The sequence below is a fragment of the Phocoena sinus genome, chromosome 3, assembly GCF_008692025.1.
Source record: "Phocoena sinus isolate mPhoSin1 chromosome 3, mPhoSin1.pri, whole genome shotgun sequence".
Lineage (NCBI taxonomy): Eukaryota > Metazoa > Chordata > Mammalia > Artiodactyla > Phocoenidae > Phocoena > Phocoena sinus.
The window spans coordinates 155,841,461-155,863,286 of NC_045765.1; the positions used below are offsets into that span (position 1 = coordinate 155,841,461).

Below are 21,826 nucleotides of genomic sequence, written 5' to 3' on the forward strand. Positions count from 1 at the left end.
TTTCTCACAGTTCTTTGAAATTTTAAAATTATTTTGATTTTTTAAAGATTAGTTACTTTAAATATATAATAAATAGATATAAATCCTTCTCCATGGAAAATATTGTAATAATCAGGATCCAGTTTATAAGCTGCCGCATATTATTTAATAAGAGAATGTGAGTAATTTTCAGAGAAAAATGAGCTAAAAAGTAGATAATCACAGGAGAAAATGAAAAATCAGTTACCAGAAAAAGAAAAACCAAAACAAAACAGTAAATAAAATCTTTCTTTCAAATATGGTGTCCATATTTGGGTATCAAATGGTAAATGACTCTAGTTAAAATGGCATCTTTCTTCAGAGACATTTGGCCGTGGCCTCCAGTGACAGTAAATAAATCCAACTTGATTAGGAACGACAGGCATTTGATTCAGTTCAAGGGAACAGTTGTGATAAAGCTATATAAAACGACTTCAGAATAAATATGTCTAAATACTCAAAATATATAAAACAAATATTTCCATGTGTGAGTGTGATCAGGTCATTATTAAGAGGAAAAGTTAGATGTCCTTATAAAATAATTAAATGCATACAGGCAAGTACAAGATATTATGGGTAGAACAATAAATTCAATCCTATTCTAAAGAAACTTTCTGTATAATCATGAAAACAAAATACAATTATTTTGCTTTTCTCATTGGAGAAAGACTGTTAATACAAATTGAAATAGATAAATAAGATGAAAGAAGTAAGAATATTGTAATAAGGAAGCAATAAATGCTTCCTAGAAGAATTTGGCAAGTCTTCATGGGAAGACCTTGAGCAAAGGCATAATCACATTCTTTACTTATTTATCCAGGTATTATTGTCCATACTTTTAATAATGAGAAAACTGCCATGACATGCTTGCTATCTAAGCTCTTAAGTGCACAGCCCATTATATATATATATATATATATATATATATATATATATATTTAACATCGTTATTAGAATATAATTGCTTTATAATGGTGTGTCATTTTCTGCTTTATAACAAAGTGAATCAGTTATACATATACATATGTCCCCATATCTCTTCCCTCTTGCATCTCCCTCCCTCCCACCCTCACTATCGCACCCCTCTAGGTGTTCACAAAGCACCGAGCTGATCTCCCTGTGCAGAGCCCATATTTAATCAATATTTGCCTAAACTTTATTTTCTTTCCATTAGAGGAAGCTGCTTTAAGGTCTCTGAAAAATAAACCAAAGGCCAGGTGTAAAGATTTGGGAGCAGACGAGGGTTAACATCTAGAAACATAAGATCATACACAGTCAGCAGACCACATATGACTATTAAATAATAACTAAAAAAAGACTCCCAGAATGAGGAAAGCGTAAGCAACTTTAATATAAAATCATATTATGATTTTAATAATATGTAGATTATAGTGTATTTCTTTTTCTTTAGAGAGCTATTTTATTCGTATCACATGTTTCCAAATAAAATTTAAGGACAGAATAGTTCTGCCTTTATTAATTTAATAATTTGATCTAGTGTTTAACTTCTCATCAAACATTTGAACCAAACAACAGAGCTATCTAAACTAAGGTGTAATCTGTGATGAGGAAAATAAGAATGAGGAGGAGGGTTAGGAAAAAACAAAACTAAAAGGAACTAGTAGGAAATTAGCAACTACTATTTAAGGAAGTTTGAGAGAAACATATTAGGATTCCTCAGAAAACAATTTAATTGCGATGTTGATGAAGCAATTACAATCTAAGTGTTGTATGTGGCTTAAATTCTTAGTAAAGTGTTTATAGAAATAAATTGAACTGAATTTACTTTCATTTAGTTATCTGCCACCAGACCCAAAAAAATTTAAAAAACAAACACTAGCAAAGAGTGAAGAGTAAAGAGATTTTGATCTATTATTAGTACCTGGACAAAATATTTCCTACCTTGACCTGAGTCATTACTCTCAACATTATTATTGCTTAAAAAATGAGATGTAATACTTTTATTTTTTTATTTTTTATTTTTATTTTTTGTAATACTTTTAAAGTACTCTGTATCATCAAGTACTATTTTACAAAATGTGTTTGAGAATTGGGACAGGGTCAAAGTTAGCTTTTCCATTAACTGTGAGAAAGCTATTAGGCACATTAAAAGAAACAATTTTAGGGGGAGTGTTTACCTAATGAAGAGAACAAAACTTTAAGGCATTTCTGAAAACTCATTTTCAGAAAAATAATAAAATTTTTCTCTGTCGAGTGTTCTGCACAGATTAAGTTAATGCATTAATTTTTGATTTCCATTGAATTGTTAAAACAGGTTTCTTATCAACAGTCACTGTGCATACTTTTTATGAACTATAGATTTGTATCATATATCTATCCTAAGCATCTTTTTTTAATTTGAATTTCATCTACTCACCAAGCAAATATAACATGACTCAAACAGTATGTACCTAAAAGGTATACTCATTTAAACTGGGGAGTTGGGCCAAATTAGACAGTTTATATTATATTGTGATTTTTGCTGAAACCTGGCCTCTGTACACCAGCACCAAATTGAATCTCCAAGACAGATTTTTGGGTGAAGTAGAAAAGAATAGCTTTATTGCAGGGAGCCAAGCAAGGAGTACAGGGCAACGAGTGCTTAACAGACCCAAACTCCCAGAAGGCTTTCAGGGGAAGGTTTTTAAAGACAGGGTGAGGGAATGGGGTTGCAGGGTGTGTGATTAGCTCTTGGACGTTTTTCTGATTGGTTGGTAGTGAGGTAATTGCGAGTCAGCATCATCAACCCTCTGGTTCCAACCAGTCTGGGGTCTACGTGCTTGTGGGCAGCATGTAGTTCCTTTCTTCTACCTGCTGGGGGTTTCAGTATCTGCAAAACAGCTTAAAGGACATGGCTCAGAAGATCCTTGACTTTGTTTAATGGCCAAAGTATTATCATTATTTTGTCTTGCTTGACTGTTTTCCTTTCTTTCTGTATTTTCTCACTTCTCTAATTAAATTTATTCTTTGAGTAAAGTGTTTCTACAGACAAAAGGCAGCTGGAGGACATGGGTGGGAGTCTATCTTGGGAAATCCTCATAGGGTCGTGCTTGGTTACGTGATTAGTTGCAATTAAGATTGAATGTGGACTTAGATTGAATGTGGACTGTAGCAAACCCAAAGTAAACCAGTGATGGCTAACTCTGGGATGGTGATTCTCCTGAAACTGATCTAGACACTTTATAACCAGGTCATGTCTTCTCTGAAAATATCCAGGAAATGTAGTAGTGTTTTCATTGTCAGTTCATTGATGGCCACATCCTATCTATGTCTCCTAATTGCTATAGTGGGCAAAATACCACAGTAGAATATGGCTATTGTCTAATGTTTATCATTCAGTCAGGCACAGGGATCAGCCAGTTACACAAAGGTAGGACCTTAGGAAAATGTCAGGACCTTAGGAAAATGTCAGGACCTAGTGTTAAAAGTCTAACCGGCTATGGGAAGATGCTGAAGATGTTTTTACTGAGTAGAAAATGTTCAGCTAAGAAGGCAGTAAGATTTCTAAGAGGATAACATCCAGAGGAAGGGGTATCAAACATCACAAGGTGATGGAGATTAAAACTAGGTGCCAGAAAATAGTGAATGAGAAGCAAAGCAGCATTGTAAGAAATAAGGCCTGGCTATTGTGCCCATGGTTTGTACTTCAGGTGTTTGGGGTTGGGGGGCTTCGTAGTTCAGGTGTTTTAAATTTGAAGGCTACATATGTCACAACTTTGTTCTAGAACAAAGCACACATTTGTGTGATAGGAAGAGTTTTTTTTTTTTTTAAACTAAAAAATAATACAAAATAATCAATAATGTGGAAAGAGAGAGGGAGGAAAGGATATATACACACACATACATACATGTACATACCCCACATGAATGATTCCATACCTAAGTACATATATCTTATCTCATTTTGTCTATACCACACTTACTTTTATATTGCTAGGTAGGTATTATTTTCCCAAATTTTACAGAAGACAAGGAGAACAGACATTAGGGAATGAGATTCCTAACCTAACTGCACAAGGTAAGTGAAGGAACCGGTATATCACCCTAGTTCTTTCTCCAGAAAGTTCATGTTTTAATTCTATATCTATTTCTTTGCCTCTCAGGGGTGGTTGATTTATGGAATGCAAACTCTATGTCAGTGTTAGACTGAAATGACTAAATAAATGAAATTTGCTTACTCACCTTCTAAGATATTGGATTTTGGTTGATAGATAGAATGATAAAACAGAGATAGGCACATTATTTTATGTATGCAATAAGTAAGTTCTTGAATTTTTAAACACATTTCCAGATAGACCTAAATTTAAAATGAACTGTGGGTGTGTAATGATTCATTGTGCATAGATTCTGTTTGACTTAGCTTTCTAAACTGTAAAATATGCTGTAAGAATTAACTAGAAGTAAGGTGATCAATTGTCACAGTTTTTACTGGGACCAAGGAGTTTTTTGAATCTCAGGATATTCAGCACTAGTACTGAGAAAGTCCTCTGCAAACCAGAAAGGTTTTGTTGTCCTAAATAAGACATTCCTAAAACCCTAAATAGGGTTGAAGTAGCAATATTTAACTATTATATGGGTAGTAAGAATAGGATCTGTGCATTGATTCAATATAGTGTTTAAGTTCCAGATGCTATAATGTGCAAATAATGTCCCAGGTCCTTGGCAACACATAGATGAATAAAGTAGCCTCAAGTAATTTAAAGGGCCTTGAGTAAGAAAGACAATCACAGGCTCAAAATGTATATAATCTGTCTTATGTTTGCCAAAATCTGCAAAACAATTGAGTGCTATGAGCATCAGAAAAGGACCTATTCATTGCAGAGATTTGCAACAATGCAAATACGTGCAGAAGAGCTTTAAATAGTATCATGCAGTTTAATTGGAGTAAATGAGAAAAGAAGAAAGGAATTCCAAAAACTGATGGAGTTTCTACTTAAGGAATGGCAGCATGAGAAGCTCTGCAGACATGCTCCCAGTTAAACAGCATAAATGGTGAAAATTACTTTTTAAAAATTACAATCACATACGGTCTCTGGAAAATTTCCTAAGAGCATATAGCAAATGAAGAAACATTTATTCAAGAAGATTTATTAAAACACGGTAAGAACATCAAGAGACTGTGGCACTTGCCCCCAGACCTGTTTCTTCCCTTCCACTCCCATCTCCCAGCTCAGCCTGATAGAGATTTCTCTCTGGACTCTGCATGGAATGGCTGAGAAAACATGGCTCCTCTCTCCTCAGCTCTCAATCATGGGATACAGTATCTTACCAGGAGGGGCAGGATGCCAGCGTTTCTCATCTTCTCCAACTCTGAGTTTCCAGAAGCGAAATTCCTGGTGAGTGTGGTTGAGATTGGCAGTTTGTTTCCTCCACTCACTCCACTTCACTCACAGGGCAGAGGCCCTACGGCAGGCAGGCTGATAATATGGGGCCTCATGTTGCTTTTTCCACTCCCATAGAGTCAAAATGAGAAGACCATCATTCCTCCATCCACTGCCGGCAGCAGTGACGCAGAGAATTTCCCAGCGTAAGAGAGCCCGTAGGATTGGAGAACTTTAGCTCTTCCCAAAATATTTTCCTTTACTTTTTTCAGTTTTAAGAGACATAAAATAATAAAAGTACTAAGTAACAATGTTTTATTGTATTCTTTACTGTATCAGTGTACTATAGATAACAATATATGTATTACATATATGTATAGATATATAATAGCACATGGCTACCTAGGAGTAACGTTTCTATATTTTATTAGAATTAAGTTAATATAAATTTGAATCTAAGTTAAGCTGCATATGGTAACATCTAGAGCAGATAATAAGAAAATAACTCAAAAATATTGTGTAACATTATTAAAAGAATTAACATTCCACTAGAAAATATACACTTAATGCGAAAGAAAGTAGCAGAGGAGAAATCAGAAACCTTGCACCATCACAATTTTTATCCTATAGAAGTGAAATTTCTGGAAAATTGGAGCTTATCCCAATTAATGAATTAAATGAAAAAGTTTTGAACTAATAAGTTTAAAATGTTTTAAAACCTACCACCTACTGCACAACTTGAATATATGAAAATGATTGAATTGTTCATTTTAAATTGGGAAATTGTATAGTATGTGAATGAAGCTATTATTAAAAATAAGGCTTAGGAAAAAAGTAAGCATATATTTGAAAAGTGAGGCTTTATTGCAGAGCTCAGAGTAGGATATGTTTGTTAAGGTTAGAACAGAGTGCTGATAGGAAACAATAATTAGAAAGTATGTTCCATGCAAAGTAAGAGAAATAGATTTCATTCTATATGGAAAATAGTTACAGAATCTCAGCACCTGAAATACCTTTCCCCCTCTCCTCACTTTGTCTGCCTCTCTCTTCTCGTGAATAATTCCTTTATAGCCTTCTAATGTCAGCCACACGCCGTGTGCAGGAAGGTTTGCCTGAATCAATACGTGTTGAACCAGGCATCTTTTCTTTGCACTCCTGTAGTGTCTTTTCTGTCTTTCTACCAGGCATAAAAATCATCCGTTATATGTGTTTCCCCAACTAGACTCTTTATTAGTGGGCATCTTACTTTACCACTTTTTATGTGTTTCAACCCTAGTACAATGTCTAGTGCACAGTGGGCACTCCACAAATATTTAGTGAATTCTACAATTAAACACCAACCATCGTTAGTCTACACCAACAATTCTTTAGAAATGCTATAGTCACGAAGGAGTTTCAGTAACAATTTGCTTCTTAAATTAAGCATGTGCTCAAGTTGAATAATGGTGTTGAAAAGGGGTATTGTGAGAAGATGCTTTTTTGTTCAGTAAAGGACATCAGGCAGTAGAGAGAATTAAGCTCCTTGTATCTTGTTCTCCTTGAGTTTTAAATGTACCTTAAGTTCATTTATAATTTTTGAGAGCATTTCTATGAGATAGCACGTTACATTGAATTCATAAGGCATGCATTATCATAAATCAACAACAGAAATATCAAAGGCAGATAAAAACCTTGGTTCATACTCTGATCTTATCAGTTACTAACAAATATTGACAAGTTATAAATGTCACCTATAAAGGCAAACTAGTTTTGATCTAGCGCCAAAATGATATGCAAACTGCCCCGGTTTTAGGTAACCAGTCTGTCAAAATTATAACTTGCAATTTTGAAACACATGTCTTAACTAACTTTTTGTGACCGCCTGGGGATTTAGATGTGCTGACTACTATGATGTCATCTGTTTCAGCCACTGTTTGTAAGGACTTCACCTTGATTCCCCGGCCAGAAAAATGGTGATAAACATATTGTGCATTCAGTCTTTTGATTAGCAGAGCCCTTTTCCACTTAAAAATGATCCATTTAAAATTGGTAAGACTATCTTATAATAATTATATGGAAAACATTGATGACCTCGTTCAAATATCAGCTCTAAAACTTTCTAACTTTGTGAACTTCAGCATATGTTTTTTTACTCATATGTAAAATGGGGAGATTAGTAATACTCATTTTTTAGGGTCGTTCTGGGAATTTGTTAACATATATAAATATATAGAACAATACCTGGCATGTGGAAAGATTTCAAAATGTCCATTAATATGATGATTGAAAATATGTTTGAAAATAATTTTACATATATCACTCCATATATCCACTGTTACATAAAGGTTTATACAAATGCAATATGTCTTTTATTCACTTTCTTGCATTTCATAGTCCAGCCGCTTCACATAAAGAAGGTAACATCTGTTACTATCAAGAAGGTTGGCTAATACAGAAGATAAAGAGACATTATTAGCCAAGGTCACTTTTTTTTTTTTTTTTTTAAGAAAGTTGTCCTGATATTTAGAGTAATAAAACAACCATGACCCTTTTATATGTGTTTGAGGGAAATATTTCTGTACAATTATCCCATTGTCAGTGAAAAATTTTCCCCTTAGTTTCCCTAACATGTTTTTTTTTTTCTGTCCATGGAAACGAAGACTCTACCTGTGTTCTGACCTCAGTTCTTTGTAGCTATTTCCAGATGCCTCTCCCACCCCCAGCTCTTCCCACAGTCACCATTAAGGAATATTTTACTGCTTGAAAAAGTTTTAATATTCAGCAGGTTAAGGAAATCAATGGTCAGCTTTAGAATTTTAGTCTCTGCTGAGCTTTCAAGGTGTCAAGGCCCTAAAATAATACGAACAGCAGGAGTACTAAATCTTTCATTATTTCCAGTTTCCCCTTGAGCATACTGACTTTGCAATAAAGAAGCTGTCATTTATACTCTTCTTTATTTCAAGGTAGGTAATAGCTGCAGGAAGAAAAATAAGGAACTGTGTCAAGTTAGCCTGACTGCCATCATGATTAATGTGTAATCATTGCACATTTGCATCTACTCTTTTTTATATGCAGGTACTTCATAGATTGGAAGAGTGATGGGGACAGCTACTTTACAATAGATGCAACTGAAGGAACCATCTCTACTAGTGAATTACTAGACAGAGAAAGCACCGCGCAGTATAATTTCTCCATAATTGCGAGTAAAGTTAGTAAGTATGGCATGGACGGAATCAATGTTATACTGCAGTTCTTTGGATTTCACACTGTTAAATGAATCCCTTCTGAGGCGTTTTCGTTTTCGGACTGACAGCCAAGTGGTCTCTTGGGGAAACTCAGAAACTGGCTCCTTTTCCTCATAGCCTAAGTTCAGAGAAATTGTGACAGCTGCCAGTGAGCCCTGTTTGCAGGACTGCATGAATATCTAGCAGTGCATTTCATGGTGAGATCTCATCCTATTCCACCCTGTAACCTCAAAAATCCACCGGAGTTCCGTCTTTCCACCTCTTCATCCCTGTATATATTATTGAGAGCTTCACAGACCAGGCAGGAGGAAATAACCATCACATGAAATCATCTTTTCTGAAATATTTTCTGAAATTGAAGAGAGCATTTTTAAATTCACCCCTCTTCTCTCTCTCTCCTTTCATTAAAATGTATTTTGTTACGAACATCATTGTGAAATATACAGGAGTTTTAAGTGCAATTCTTCAAGTGCAATTCTTCACTCAGAATCTATAGGATTGTTAGGAATTACTCCTTGTGTTGGTTTCTGCTTGGTCCAGAAGTGAATCCTTTAGACGGAGAGTGATTATAGGTCTTATGTGTTTGGCTGGACAATTCAGGATATTATCACAACTTCCAAAGGTAACAGATGAGGGTGGGAGTGGAGACCTTGGCTATCAACATAGTTGTCTGTAACAGAAGTGCATCGTACCAGTCCTTCTGCTTAGGTTCTCTTGAAAGATTTGAGGAAATCCCTTCTGAGTATCTTTCATTTTGTTTTCCTCCTATTTTCTTTCGTGCCTCTGGTACAAGTACTCTGACAGGTAATGTCACCTTCCAGTGCAGGGAGAAGCTAACTGTGAACATTTCTGTTGAGGGGTTTTTGGTCTATCTCAACTCAGTGGGTGTAAATGGGAAACGATTTTGTTAATCTTCAAAAACTGCTTCCAAACATGCATAATCAGACACCTATTCCCGGGCCTTAATGATGTCTTTAGCTGATTTCATTACTTTTACATTATTCTGATTATTAAAGGTAAATTTAGCATAAAAGAACATGCAGCTTCTGTCTTGTTTGTTGGACTACTTTTCTGTTATGTTAGAAGACTACTGCTCTGAGGCTGCCATACTAGAGAGGTCACATGTTGTGGTCAGGTTGACAATCCCAGCTCAGCTCAGCCTTCTAACCATACCTGCCAGAGCGCTGGATATGTAAGTAAAACCATCTTGCAACCTCTAGCCAGGCTGCTTGCTAGCTGAATACCACAATGTAACCTCCATCATTACCATGTGAAATGGAATACATACTCAGCCAAATCTTGCCCAGATTCTGATGCACAAAATTGGGAGAAATACTAAAATTGTAATTATCTCAAGCAACTATATTTTTGTGGTCATTTGTTGTTGTACAACAATAGATAACTGAAGAACTCAATGACACCATAAGTTGGAACTTTGATTCCTTGGTAATGGAGGTAAAGATTCTCCAGCTGGAGTAGAAAGGAGAGAGAGAGAAGTAAAATGCATAAATCTCTCTTTTAAAGATTTTTTTTTTAAATATAGTTGATTTGCAATGTTGTGATCATTTAAGATGTACAGCAAAATGATTCAATTATACATGTATATGTATAAATATATATATTCTTTTTTTACATTCTCTTCCATTGTAGGTTATTACAAGATGTTGAGTATAATTCCCTGTGCTATACAGTAGGTCCTTGTTGATTATCTATTTTATATATAGTAGCGTGTATATTTTAATCCTAAACTCCTAATTTATCCCTTCACCCTCTTTCCCCTTTGGTAACCATAAGTTTGTTTTCTATGTCTGTGAGTCTATTTCTGTCTTGGAAATAAGTTCATTTGTATAATTTTTTTAGATCCCACATATAAGCGATATCTCATATTTGTCTTTCTCCCTCTGACTTCATTTACTTAATTTGATAATCTCTAGGTCCATCCATGTTGCTGCAAATGGCATTATTTCACATAAATCTCTCTTATCTGCCCCCCAGAGAGTGCTCCCCTGGTTGGCACTGCTTCTAGGATTAAAATTGACTGGCTAAATGGACTGCCCAAATACTCTCTTCATGTGATTTTTGAGTTATTTGGTATTGGGGTCTCTGAGCATCCCATTTGCCCATGAACTTGATATGGGCACCCAGTGGTAGACCTTACAACTTCTTAATTCCAGGTCCCCTTGTGTAGCAGATGGCTTTCTTGGATGAATTAATAGCATGAGTTCTCAACTCCAGCTTTCTGTTTTGTCCACTAGACCCTGAGGAAATTCATATACCCTGGTCATGCTGAACAGGTACATTACAGCCTGCTCCTCTACCATATGCTTTCTCTGTCATGCTGTCTCCTTTCAAATCTGCCCTCCTTGCTCTGTTAGTTTCTGAGAGCTGATCATCCAGTCAGCTGCCTGAGAAGACATTCTATCAGGAGAACAGAACCAAATGGCAGTCCCCCAGTTCTCTTTAACTTGTTTTCCTGAAGTTTCCTTTCATGCTAGGCATCTTTCTTCTCTCCCATATCACAGTTACATATGTTATTCATCATTCTTTTCATGCTTTCGGTTATTTCAACTCTGAATTATTTCCTTCATCCATAACACTGAGGAATGCTTAACTATAATATAGTTAGAAAATAAACTTTAGTATTCTAAGATCTTTGACAAATAGAGTAAAAATGAGATGTCTAAGTTATGGGTTATAAGACCTCTATCGACTATATTATAGTCACTCTCAATTAACTTGGATATAGTAAGTGATAACTGACCAGAGGTAGACTATTCAAAAAATTTCTATTTATCAAAAATGTATTGTCCATAATAGAATATTTTTCATTAGAAAACTATCTTGTGTGACCTACCCTTTCTATTAATGCACATGCAAAACGTGCATATTTTTAGAAAGGGGAGTATTAGGTCCAGTATCTTAACTCAAGATGAAAGTCTGCAGCTAGTTATTCACTCTGTACTGTAACTCTAAAAGGTCTCTTTCTCCCCAGCAGCTACTATAGCTACCAAAACCATCATCATGGTGTGAGGGCATCCATCATGGCAGGTCTGCTACCTGCAGTCAGAGCCTGAGCTCCAAACATTTGGAAAATGGCAGAGGAGTATGCATTCATACAGTGCAAGCAAGTGTCATTGTTCCTTAAAAGCTTAGATTCCTCAAACTTAGAAAACTGTATTTTGTTAATTATTAATATAATGAGGGCACATGCTGGCTCCTCTCTGACCTGCTGGATGTAGTTTTTACCTAAATCCAAATTAGGAAACCCTATTGTGTGGATTCTCATAAGTTACGTTGGCTCTCACTTGGACATATGCAGAACTGAGACTTAGACTCATAATCCATACATACACACAATGTAAAAGGGCTGCCAAGCTAATATTTCTAAAATATCTAACCCTCGTCTATTCCACTGTCTATTCAAAGACTACTGTGTGGAATTTAGAACCCTCAAGGAAGTCTGGTAGGATGAACACTATACACCTCCATGAAAAAGAAAGAGGCTAAGTATATATCACATGGTAATTAAAGATTCTGCAATAAGAATAGATTATTGTGGGTCTTATTTTGTTTCAGTTCACAGAGTTTGAAAGTAAAATTTATTTATATTTTAATACATAAGGCTGCTTTCAATGATCAAATTAACCAGCCTCAGCAGGAAACTCTCATTATGGTGAATGACTGAGAAATAAATAGCCCACACTTGCCCTGCCAAGTGGAATATAATTGTTTAAGTGTACCTTACTGCAGATTGAACTAGCATATGTTTTGGCCCTGACCCTTCTATAAAAACTCGCAGGTGAAATGAAATGGTACAATGATTGAACAACTTCCAATTAATTAAAAAGCAGTCATTAATCAGTGTTGCTATAGTCCAAGGTCCAAATAGTTTTATTAGACTACTAATAATTCTTTCATGCATTATTGCTTTGCTGTTTTTATACTAGTCTTGAGAATTAAAAAAACGCAAGCCCCCCAAAATCACTTCATTCAAATTATCAGAAACTTCCAATAGGCAAATATTTCTAATTTATTTTTTGTTTTGGTGTTATTATAACACATATCATTAGACAAAGATAACTACGTTAAAGCCTTAGAACTTTTATATAATTATAAAATAAATGGATGATACCAAAGACAATTCTTCTTTTCTTAGTAATTTAAATTATCCAGATGACAATAAACTGCTTCTATTGTGGAAGAGTTCAAAAATCAGTGGTAGACTTACTGCATGCTATATTTGGGGAAAATGTTCTGTGTAAGTATACCATTATGAGTTAGGATTAAATTGTTGAGTAACTTTTAAGGTTATGTAGCGTTAGAACTACTTTGCTTTAGCTTTTTTTTGCTTCAACATAATGTGAGTAGTATCATCTTCATATATACAGAAAATCAAACTGAGATTATTGTCTATAATTTAGGCTCAACATAACTTCATCTAATTTTTCATAAATTGTATAGAACATTATTTACATGAAAAGTATTAATGGTTGTGGGTTAAAACTAAGACTGAAGTCTGTTCTTAAGGACAGTTTAGGAATAGAAACTGACCCCCAAAATTATTTTAGTTAGTTATATCTATGCAAATTATGCTGAATTCCAGGGACTTCAGACTTCAGTGCACTCTCATATAGCCTCCAAGGGAAAGTTGCAAAAGGTTTATATTGACCAAACTGTGGTCATTAAGTAATGAAGGATTTAAACAAAAATAAATCCGTTTTTTGGTAGAATTTTTTAAAGGGTTTCTTCTGCCTGTGTGCCAAATAGTTAGCCATGAAATGGTGTTCTCAGACCAAATGAGAAGAAAGTACCTAATGTTTCTATAATAATTGCAGGTGATAATATTATAAATTAGTAAACCAAACTATTATAGTAGTTTTATATACATTCACTCAATTTATTACTGTCCACATTGTAAGAGTGAAGAAATAGAGGCTAAGATTTATTTCCATTTGTCACACAGCAAATGATGACCAAGCTAAGACAGGAGCCCAGGACTCACACTCCAAAACACAATTTCACAGGGACACATATTCACCTCCTTATGCTTCATTTTTAAATAAGTTAATAGTAAAATTAGTCAAGGTGATTTTTACATACATACATAATTAAAGTAAACTATAGTAAAAATTTTTATGTACATTTGCATTGTACATATAATTAAGCCGAAATTATTTTTAGCCTTGGCATCTATCTATCCACCTACATTTAAGCTCGTTGGACTGCTTACCTATTAGAAATCTATAGTGCATTTGCATTTTAGAAATAAAATACAGACTCAAAGTATGAGAATAGGGAAATATGTGTGCAATATTATGTGTGTGCCAGGGCTGTAGGTAGGTAGATTGCTATCTCTATCCAATAAGTGTTAATTACTAGATAAGACTCAAGCTACAAGAGTTCCTAATGATTTTATTGTGAAGGATCCTTTTTGATAATTTCCCTGTATATGGAAAGATTGTTGCCTACCGACACTATATGGCCTCCTCCCTGCTGGCTGCCCTTAGCGGCAATGCCTTCGCCAAGGACATAAAGAGGATCCTGGACAGTGTGGGCATCAAGGAGGTGGATGACAGCCTGGCTCAGCAAGGTCACCAGTGAGCTGAAAGGAAAAAACCCTGAAGATATCAGTCACTGCTCAGGGTATCAGCCATCTGGCCAGCGTGTCCATCTCTGTGGGGCAGATCTGCAGCTTTTGCTGCTGCTTCAGCCTTGGCATCAGCAGAGAAAAAAGACAGGGAGAAGAAGGAGTTGCAGGAGTCAGATGACTCCCTGGATTTATCTTGTTGAAGTAGAGTTCTGCTCCCCTGCAAAAGTGATAAGATGTCATTTCTGACATCAGCGGTATCACTGATCCCCGATTCTGTTTAGTAGAAGCAAGTCACTAGATCCAGACCACACTTAAGGGCAAAGAATTACATGGAGGTAACTCATGTGGGTATCAGGAAGTGGGGATTCTTGGGAGCCATTTGAGAAAGTTGCCTACCTGATGTGTTTCTTGACAACTAGACAAGTTTTTCAAAAAGTGAAGAAAGTTTAGAGACCATATTACTTAACTACTAGGCCTGAAAATTTTGTGAAAAAGACAACAATCTGGTTGAATTCATAAGTATGCAACCAAAATGCAAAGTGCTGTAAGAGAAAAAATAATTAAAATAATTATTTTTGAAGACATAAGCATAGTATGTCACACAGGAATTATCATTTGAGCTGAGTCTTTAAAAGATGAAGAAGATACTGAAAAGGAGGAAAGGAGGGTATTCTAGGTTGAGGAAACATCTTAAGCAAAGGCAGAGAGGTATTAAAGCTCACGTCCACATGAGAAATTACAAGTAAGGTGGTACAATTGGTGCCCAGAATGAGTAGGGAAGGCTAAAGAAAATGCATTCAGAAAGGGAGCCTGAGATCTCCTCTATATTCTCATATAGAATATAGTATTGTTAGGTACAGTCACCATACTGTACAGTACATCCCTAGGACTTATTTATTTTATAACTGGAAGCCTGTACACTTTGATCACATTTCCTTTTTGCAAACCTCGCACCCCTGCTTCAAGCAACCATTTCAAGATCGATACAAATATCAGGTCATTGTGTTGTACACCTAAATTAATATAATGTTGTATGTCAATTATATCGCCATTTTTAAGAAAGAAAGAAAAGAAAGGAAGCCTGAGGCCTTACCAAACAGAGCCTTAAATACCACATGGAGAAATTACAAAGTTTTTTAAGTGTGTTTTTGAGCCCATCCTCATTTCTGCTGTTTCTACTATATGTCCCTAGCTCAACATATGTCCAAAGAGACATATCACTTCTTCAACTTTCCCCATCTGGTGAGTCCAGAAGGTAGTTATGCAAGGGACCTGCATTCCTGTAAACCAGCACTGGCTGGGTTACATTGTGTCCATCTGGGTGACCAAGGTTAACCTCATCAGGATCAAGAGACGAGGGTGAGTTTGGATTCTCTGCAGTGTTTGAGCCGCAGACATTTCTTTCTAATTTGGCCAGTCTTTTTTCAAAAGGGCACTGTAAGTCATATGCACATTTGAGAATAGGCATGCAGGTTGGCCCTTTCTTTTTTACTACGGTTCTTCAACTTCTTAATTGTTACCTGAATCAGAATCACCTGGGACAGTATTCCTGGACCCCCCATTCAAGACATACTGAATCAGAACTTCTGGGATTATTGCCAAGAAATCTCCATTTTAAACAAGATACCTAGGTCATCTAATGGATACTGATGTTGGAAGCAGTGTGCTAAATTCTCTAAATATTAGCATGGATTTGTGGAAATAAAACAACTTAATGTTACTATGAAGACATGTACATACTCAGAGAGTGTAGTTGACTTCTGAGGACTAAATAAAACCATTGGTTTCAATTATGGATTGAAGACATTATTTTTTCCTATTTTTCTCAAATAATTGCCTTTCTCTTACACTTCATGAATACGTTACTTTGCATGTATGAGTCAAGGTAGTTTATGTACTATTTAATATTTCCCTTTTTTTTCCCTGAGTAACTATATGAAACTATCAATATTTTGTATTCTCAAAGAAAGGTATCTTTGATTTATACTAGAATTGGCAACATTTTACTAGTACTTATAATGCAGAAAAGTAACACATACTTTGAAGAAAGAAGCACTTATAAATATTCAACCATTTTATAAAGCCTTCAATGTGTTGTATACATGGAAATAATAATCATTAACACCACTATAGTCATGGACTTAATTTAGAAATGATACCATTTTTCTCACTATTATATGATGTGTCAATATAATAGAATCCAAGTTTGTTGTTATAGTTTATATTTTATTTTAAACTTTCAACTGCTTATGGGTATACTACCATAATCAAACGATTTAGGAGTAGTTTAAACCAGTAAAATTGCTCTATCAAAATCACATACAAAACAATGTCAGGCTTTTTTTTTTCCTTAATTAGTATCTGATTTTTCTCCAGAAATTAAAACCACTTGATGAGCTTTTCACCTAATGGTTGAAATTTGGATGAAAATTATATTTTAGATATGTACAGAAAATTTTAACATCACATATCAGAATTGGAATTTAAAAATAAGAAATATTTTTACATTGAAAATGTTATTTTATTGACCTCATGGACTATATTGTATTTCATCTGTTTGTATAGGGATCCTCTCAGATGTGAACTTCTTAGTGTCAGGGACTTTATCTTATACCTCATTGATGCCTATGGTTTATTATACTCTCTGGAACACATAGATATGTACATAGTTAATGAATAAATTGTGAGTAGCTTTATAGGCATCCCATCCTCCTGATTTGAGCCTTGGAGTTCCTGGTAAGTTGCTTCTTCTCAGCCTCTGTGCTCACCCGGAATATGTTGGGCATGATGTAGCTGGAATGGACTGGACGCTGGAACAGGCTTAATGAAGTCCGGAGGGAAGACCTGTCAGCCCTTCTGCTAAGGCACCAGCACCCCAGGCAGTGGGCCTGTGTGCAGGGGAGCAGGATATCGAAGACCCACGCGGCCTCTGGCTTGACCACACCTTGTCCATGCAGATGCCACCGGCAACGACTGGCTGTCCAAGGTTCAAGCTTTGAAGTGGGGCCAGGAGCTCCCAGGCAGGGGAGACTCCTAGGAGTAGCTGTGATCTCCATCTGCCGATGATGGGGAAAGGGAGCTCCAGAAACTGCCAGCAACCTCCTGGGACTTGTTAGTCGGTCAACCCAGGTCAACCCAGTCGGTCAACCCAGGCCAGTCTCCGTGTCCCAGAAGACCCCAACCCATTCCCAACCCACAGCCACAGAGGGCAGGTAGGTGGGCTCAGAGGCCCTGCGAGTCAGGACAGGGTGACATGTGGTTCCAAAGGGTGGTGACGTCATTCCAGGAGGCCTGGGGACTGTGGGAGCTGATAGCTGCCTCAGTCTCCTTGGAAGTAGAAGCCTTGCTGGAAGTGCAGACCTGGAACCAAGTGGGAGTTCCACCCCCAGCAGCAGACCCCTGGGGCAAAGTTCCTGTGTGGCCCCTGGAAATGAATGCTGTTCCTGGCACAACGGCCGATGTGCCCTGAGGAGCCCATTGCAGCTGCAGCCCCATAGTTAGAACCCTTCTTTCCTTTTAATATATATTTTAATATTTCTTATCACTAGGGATTTTTTATCCATTGCTGCATAACAAATTACAATGGAGTTTCTCTGGGTCAGGAATTCTTTTTTTTTTTTTAATAAATTTATTTATTTTATTTTTATTTATTTCTGGCTGCGTTGGGTCTTTGTTGCTGCACGCAGGCTTTCTCTAGTTGTGGTGAGCGGGGGCTACCCTTCATGGCGGTGCACAGGCTTCTCATTGTAGTGGCTTCTCTTGTTGCGGAGCACGGACTCTAGGGCATGCGGGCTTCAGTAGTTGTGGCTCGCAGGCTCTAGAGCACAGGCTCAGTAGTTGTGGCGCACAGGCTTAGTTGCTCCGCAGCATGTGGGATCTTCCCGGACCAAGTCTCGAATCCATGTCCCCTGCGTTGGCAGGCAGATTCTTAACTATTGTGCCACCAGGGAAGCCCTGGGTCAGGAATTCTAAAAGAATTCTTCTTAATATCTGCCCCAGGAAGTCTGGAAGACTTGACATCTGGGGGCTGGAATCTTCAGAAAGCTCTTGTACTTCAGAAACCCAAAGGCACTGAAACATTTTACTTTCTGCAGCTAATTAAACTCCAAGTAAGGAGTGATGCCAGTCTTCTTTTCTTATCAATGAAGCATAATATAATTGAGGTTCAGTCATGTTGTTGTAGCACGTATCACTGTTTTGTTCCTTTTTATTGTTGAAGAATTTTATTGTATGGATATGCCACGGTTTATCTATTCACCAAAAGATAGACATTAGAATTGTTCCCAGTTTGGGACTATATGCATAATATTTCCATGCACATATTCACATATACAGGCTTTTGGTGGACATTCATTTCATTCTCTTGGGGAGAGACCTAGGAATGGAGTTGTTGGCTTATAAGTTCATGTTTAAGGTTTAAAGAAAATTCCAATGTATTTTCCAAAATGACTATACAACTCTGTATTTCTGCCAGTGATCCTTTCCATCAGCAATCCATTTTATTTCTCTCAGCTATGATTTGTGAATTTCAGTTTATAAGTCCTACCTTTATTTTGCTAAATTTATTCCTAAATATTTTATTATCTTTGATTCTATTGTGAATTGAATTTTTCACAGTTCTATGTCAGTTTCTTCTTTGCTAGTATATTAAGTATAAAATGGCCTTTTTTTTATATTGCTGTCTTATCCCACAGCCTTAATATACTTGATTTGATCTATAAGTGTTTTGTGGATTCTTTAGGGTTTCCTCCATACAGGGTCTTGTCATTTTTTGATAAAAAATACTTTTTCTTTTCAATCTGAATACTTTTTAAATTTTTATTTTTATTTGTTTGCACTGGATAAACCCTTTAGTGCAATGGTCAATATGTGGTCAGAGCAGACATTCTTGCCATGTGCTCAATATTAAAGAGAAAATATTTAGCCTTTCACCACTGAGTGTGATACTGGCTATGGTTTTCTTATAGATGGACTATGTCAGGTTGAAGATGTTGCCTTCTATTCATTATTTGTTGAGAATTTTTTATAAAATCATGAATGGATAAATTTTTTCAAATGCTAATGCTGAGTCTATTGAGATGGCTATGTGATTTTTTGGTTCTTTCTTCTGTTAATATGATATATCACATTGACTATTATTAGATGTTAAACTAACCTTTCACCCATAGGATAAATGCTATTTGGTCATTATACATTAGTTTTCTAATAAGCTTCTGGCATCAACTTGCTAATATTTTGTTAAGGAATTTTTGTGCCTGTGTTCATGAGTGATATTAGTCCATGCTTTGTTTTTTTTTTTTTTTTTTATTTATTCATTTATTTATTTTTGGCTGTGTTGGGTCTTCGTTTCTGTGCGAGGGCTTTCTCTAGTTGTGACAAGCGGGGGCCACTCTTCATCGTGGTGCGCAGGCCTCTCACTATTGCGGCCTCTCTTGTTGTGGAGCACAGGCTCCAGATGCGCAGGCTCAGTAGCTGTGGTTCACGGGCCTAGTTGCTCCGCGGCACGTGGGATCTTCCCAGACCAGGGCTCAAACCCGTGTCCCCTGCATTAGCAGGCAGATTCTCAACCACTGTGCCACCAGGGAAGCCCTATGCTTTGGTTTTTTTCTGATGTTTTAAATTGACTTTTGGCATTAAGATACAACGAATAAGCTGGTGTTTTCTCCTCTATTTTCTGAAAGGGTTTGCAAAGAATTGATATTATGTGGTCTATAAGTAGTTGATAGACTTTCTCAGTGAAGCCATGAAGGCATGACTTTTTCTTGATGGGGAAATTTTAAATTACAGCTTAATTTTTTCCACTTGTTTTCGGTCTCTTTAATTTTGGGGTCAGTATGACAATTTATGTCTTCCTAGGAATTTGTCCAGTCCATCTATGTTAACTAAATTTTTGACATAAATTTATAATATTATTTTATAATATGTATTTCACTTATGGTATTTCACTACTCCTTTATTATTGATTTTCATAATTTGGCCTTAATTTTTTTTTATTTTCTTAGTTTAAGCCATTCTTTAAAATACTACTAATAAGGCAGTTCTAACTCAAATTGACTCAAAAAGTTATGGGATCTGATTGAGATATCACCAAGGATAAAGAAAGAAGATCTAGCAAAACATTCTTGAAGCCATGAGGGACAAAAATAGAATTAGTTATCGATTATTTATCTGAGCCCCAAATTATTAATAAGCTAGTTATTCAATATAAGCAACATGGGTCAGTGATAATTAGAGTTTAAATGGCTTAAGTACTAAGAACACAGCAATTAATTGTGTAAGATTTTGGTTATTTAAAATTTCAAAGTTCATAATTGAATTTACTTTCTAAGTATTCAATGATAGCTAGTTTCTAATTTGGCAAAGATTCAGATAATAATGCTCATGCCAAATCAAGTTTAAACAAATTTCGTCATTGCTCTTTCAAAGATTAGATGAGTCAGAAAGGAAATAAGTCATTAATTTTTCACATAATTTAATGAATTATAAATGAAAACATATATATATATATTACTCTAATAAATATATTACTTTGTGAAAAGATCAATGCTTGCTTGAATATAGTAGTTCTCAAACAGAAATGTTACTATGTACCCAGACAGATTTACAAATATAAGGTGACAAACATTTAACTATAAAAAGTTTTACAAATATGCAGTAGAAGAGAGAATTATATAATGAAACCCATAAACCCATCACTCATTTTCAACAGTATGAATAACTTGTCTTTGTTGTTATAGTTTTTCCTCTATTCTTGTTTGGGCATTTATTTTGTAATTTCCACAGGGATGACTAGTGACATTTAAAATTCAGTATTTCTACAAATCCTACAGTGCACAGGAAAATCTCACACAACAAAATATTTGTCTTAGCTAAAATACTAAAAGCACACCTTTGAGAAACACTTTTAATAATAAGATGTTACAATACTGATCATATTTTGAGCCATAGTACTCATTGGAACAGATGTTCAAATCTATATTGCAGGAGGATAAATATTTAAAACTACCAAAAGGGAATTTTTCAAGGGTAAAAATAAGCTTGAATTAATAACATATTTATACATTATAAAATTAAATCTGTACTATAAACATAATTTTGAAAGAAGTCTTGCCCCATCCTCACACTAACTTAAAATAAAACTATAATCCCGAGGGGAAAAAAAACAGTTTCTTCTTCATATGTCCTTGGGACTTGTAAATTATGTACCAAGTAAAGTAGGAAATAGAGGCTGGTTTGTACATTGTACAGAAGTTGAATAGGTTAATATATAATAGAGTTTAAGAGCATGGACTTGAAACTAGAACACTTGGATTCAAAACCCATCTTACCACTTTTAACTCGGAATTTTTGGAAGAGTTACATTCCCCCTCCGTTCTTCAGAGTTCCATATACAATAAGGGATAATAATGGTCTTTATATTAGAGTTGTCTGTGAAACCTAAATGAGCTTACCTGTGAAATGTGTCTTAGAATATGGGTACATTATAAGTATTATGAAGTATTAGGCATTGACTTTGCTGTAGTTTTTGATAATTTATAGTTTGTTTAGGAAAATGAACCAAATTTAACCAAACTGTTGATTTTATCTGTATTTTATGATATATGAGTACTTAATATCAATAACAGAAGATGAGCTAGATCATCTCCACAAATTACAGTTGGTGATAAGAGTAA

The 21,826-nt window shown here is 35.7% G+C and overlaps 1 protein-coding gene across 2 annotated transcripts in view; it reads left to right on the plus strand.

The window, feature by feature from the left end:
* CDH12 (cadherin 12) overlaps positions 1-21,826 on the plus strand; it is a 416,625-nt gene that overhangs the window by 380,669 nt on the left and 14,130 nt on the right. For both annotated transcript variants that reach the window (XM_032626909.1, XM_032626910.1), the window contains one exon: positions 8,394-8,530. In XM_032626909.1, coding sequence (XP_032482800.1) covers positions 8,394-8,530 — 137 coding nt within the window. The remainder of the gene's footprint in view (positions 1-8,393; positions 8,531-21,826) is intronic.